Source organism: Melitaea cinxia, chromosome 6, assembly GCF_905220565.1.
Source record: "Melitaea cinxia chromosome 6, ilMelCinx1.1, whole genome shotgun sequence".
NCBI lineage: Eukaryota > Metazoa > Arthropoda > Insecta > Lepidoptera > Nymphalidae > Melitaea > Melitaea cinxia.
The window spans coordinates 5111428-5114434 of NC_059399.1; the positions used below are offsets into that span (position 1 = coordinate 5111428).

At 36.9% G+C, this 3007-nt stretch overlaps 1 protein-coding gene across 1 annotated transcript; it reads right to left on the reverse strand.

Moving 5' to 3' along the window:
- Positions 1–1854: 1854 nt before the first annotated feature.
- Positions 1855–2628, reverse strand: LOC123654499. The gene has a single exon (XM_045590399.1). It carries the CDS (start codon positions 2626–2628, stop codon positions 1855–1857), a length of 774 nt encoding a protein of 257 aa, XP_045446355.1.
- Between the last annotated feature and the right edge of the window lie 379 nt (positions 2629–3007).

Here is a 3007-nt window from a genome sequence, read left to right on the forward strand (position 1 = left end):
AGAAAGCTGGTATGCCGTCTGGACCAGCTGATTTACTCAGGTCAAGCGACTCCAACAGCCTACAAACCTCTACAGGATCAACCTCGATGTCTCCAATATCAGCTACTGATAATGTGATGTCCGGTTCGATAAAAGAATTGAAGGAGTTCTCGGAGTCAGCACTATTTAAGAAAGTCGAGTGAAAATAATCGCCGAACATGTTACAGATTTCTTTTCCACAGCCCGAGGAACGCTGTCCGAATCGCAGTACGGCTGGAACTGCGTTGTTCCGATTTCTAGATTTTATATAGGACCAAAAAGCTTTCGGATTTTTGGATATATTCCTCTCAATGTTAGTTATGTAATCAGTAAATAGACTTGATTCTAACAATTTCGCACGGTCTCTAAGAACTATAAAAGATTGTAAATCCGAACAATTATTATATATTTTATATTTTTTGTGATATTTGTATTTTTCTTTTATTACTTTTATAAGAGGTTTATTATACCAAGGTGGATATTTATTCGAAGGAAATATTGTTTTTGATGGAATGTATTTGTTGCGAAGTTCATTTAATATATCATAAAAGAATGTTACCGCGTTTTCTAAGGTTCTACTAAACAATTCGTTTTGCCAATTAATCGATTTTAATTCGGACGTAATAGCGTTATAATCAGCTGTATGATATAGGTATTTGGTATAGGGTAACGGACACAAAGTGTGTAGTTGAACAAAATCTGCCGATATAGTAAGTGCTGGGTGGTGCGAGTCCTCTGGTACAAGGGAGTCGTGGCAGCGCGTTACGGTTAACAAGCTATTACTAAATACTAGATCCAAGAGCCTATTGTTGGTATTAGTAACAAAGCTGTATTGTGACAAATTACACAGACTAAGATCATCAAATAATTCAGTCTGTACAGAGCTTTGAGTACCACAGGCAGTATAAGAGCCATCATCCGAAATTTGCCAGCTTAAATTAGGCATATTAAAATCACCAATTATAATAAATTTGTCGGAGGGGTTTTTTAAAATTATATCCGGGAGATTACTGGAAAAGGTAGCCAGTTGAGTAGAAAGTGAACTCTCAGTGCCCTGATTACAAATATAGGTTGTACATAAATGCAATTTGTACCTTACATTGGGTTTCCGGCAGTGAAGTGTTAAGGTTACCCAAAGATCTTCTGCGTTTGAACACCAGTCACTACGCGCCTCTGAAGCAAGTTCACGCCGAACCGCAATCAAGACACCTCCACCCAAGGCTTGATTGGTTCTTCCATAATCACGATCACGCCGCCATACGATGTAACGATCGTCAAAAAGTTCACTATCACTTATCCCTTGCACCAACCAAGTCTCCGTTAAGCATATAACGTCATAACAAGAGTTCATGCAAACGTTTCGATAGAAAGTAGATGTTTTCGTACGTAAGCCGCGGACGTTCTGATAATATATTTTAAGCATCATTTATAACAGGAAAAAAAAAATAGGCATTGATAAGCGATAGTAAGGCATAAGGGGCAAGCAATAAATTGTAAGTATAATTGTATTATAATAACTGTGAATAGGTTTAACGCCACACAAAAGCAATGAGCAAGTTGCAAAAAAACAAATAAATAACAATAAAAGAGGGCAGTATATAAAAAGCGTTAGCAAAGCAGCAATAGGCGAGAGATAGGCAGTTGACCGAGCGAGATACGGCGATAGCGTAAGGTTATAGGAGGAAAGAGATGCGCGTGCGCCAAGCGAGCTACTATGTTGGTATGAAACCGGTATGCGAGCGAGTCGGTGTTTCTCAACCTTTTCACAAACGTTATTTTTAAACTTTATTATATAAACAAAAGTTAACATAAACAGCATCAAAGAAAACAAGGAAATTAAATAATTTTTTTTAAATCTGATTCTGATATGACACGGATCACATGTGCCGTGGGGTTTTTTCGTGCGAAAATCTTGCATCCTCTCACCCATACAAAGGCAAAACCCCGCTCTTTAGCCAAATTCTTTGCTTTATTCAGAAGCAATTTATTCTGGAGGGTAAGATGGTCATTAATAAATATACGACTTTCACCGTGGAGTCCAAGGTTAGCTGCCACAATAGTCCGCTTCTTTGCTGCTGCAACGAAATCCTCTTTCAAATATCTGCTGTGTACTGAGACAATTATAGACTTATTGCCCTTGTCGTTGCGCGTAGGAATCCTCGCAATATAATTTATGTGCTCTTTGGGGATTGAACAGCCAATGACGTCTCCAATCCTGCCAACTACTTCAAACAAATTCTCCGAAGGCGTAGATGGAACACCTTTAATCTCGATATTGTTGATCCGAGACCTCTGTTCATATTCATTTATACTGACTTCCAGCTTAGAAAACCGTTGTTGGAGTTGTTGAAGTTCTTCTCTAGTTTTGAGAAGGCTTTGTACCTCTTGACTGATCTCAGTGCAGCGGTTAGACAAGGCTTCTACAGAGCATTGTACATATTCAACGGAGGCCTTTATTGTTTTTAATTCGGCAATATCGGCCTGTATAGCCTGTATGTTGGTAGCAAGCGTCTGTAGTGAAGACATCTGTATAGAAAGTCGTTTTAGTTCCAAGGCTATACTCTCCATAAATGGGTTTACTTGGCCACTCCCGACTTTCTGTAAACCCATTAGAATGTTTTGACGTAAACACATAAATGAATGTTTTTAATTTATTTCATATCTGAGCGCGGACGTCGTAAATTTCAAACGTTTTAGAAAAAATCTTAAAAAAAAGCATTTAAAATGGGCTATAATTCACGAATTTTAATATTGCATACGATAAATTGTGTAAACGTTGCTATTTTAATTACTATATAAACTATATTAACAACAACAATAACTTAAACAAATATACGTTATTGATAAAACCTATTACATTGTTTTATACAATTTTCATAGCATAAAAAGTACACACAACTTCCAACGATTTTATTATATTGAACTTAACACAAAATCTATTAAAATCAGCTTATTAATATCCTTCGTACGTGTCAAAGATGGATATTAA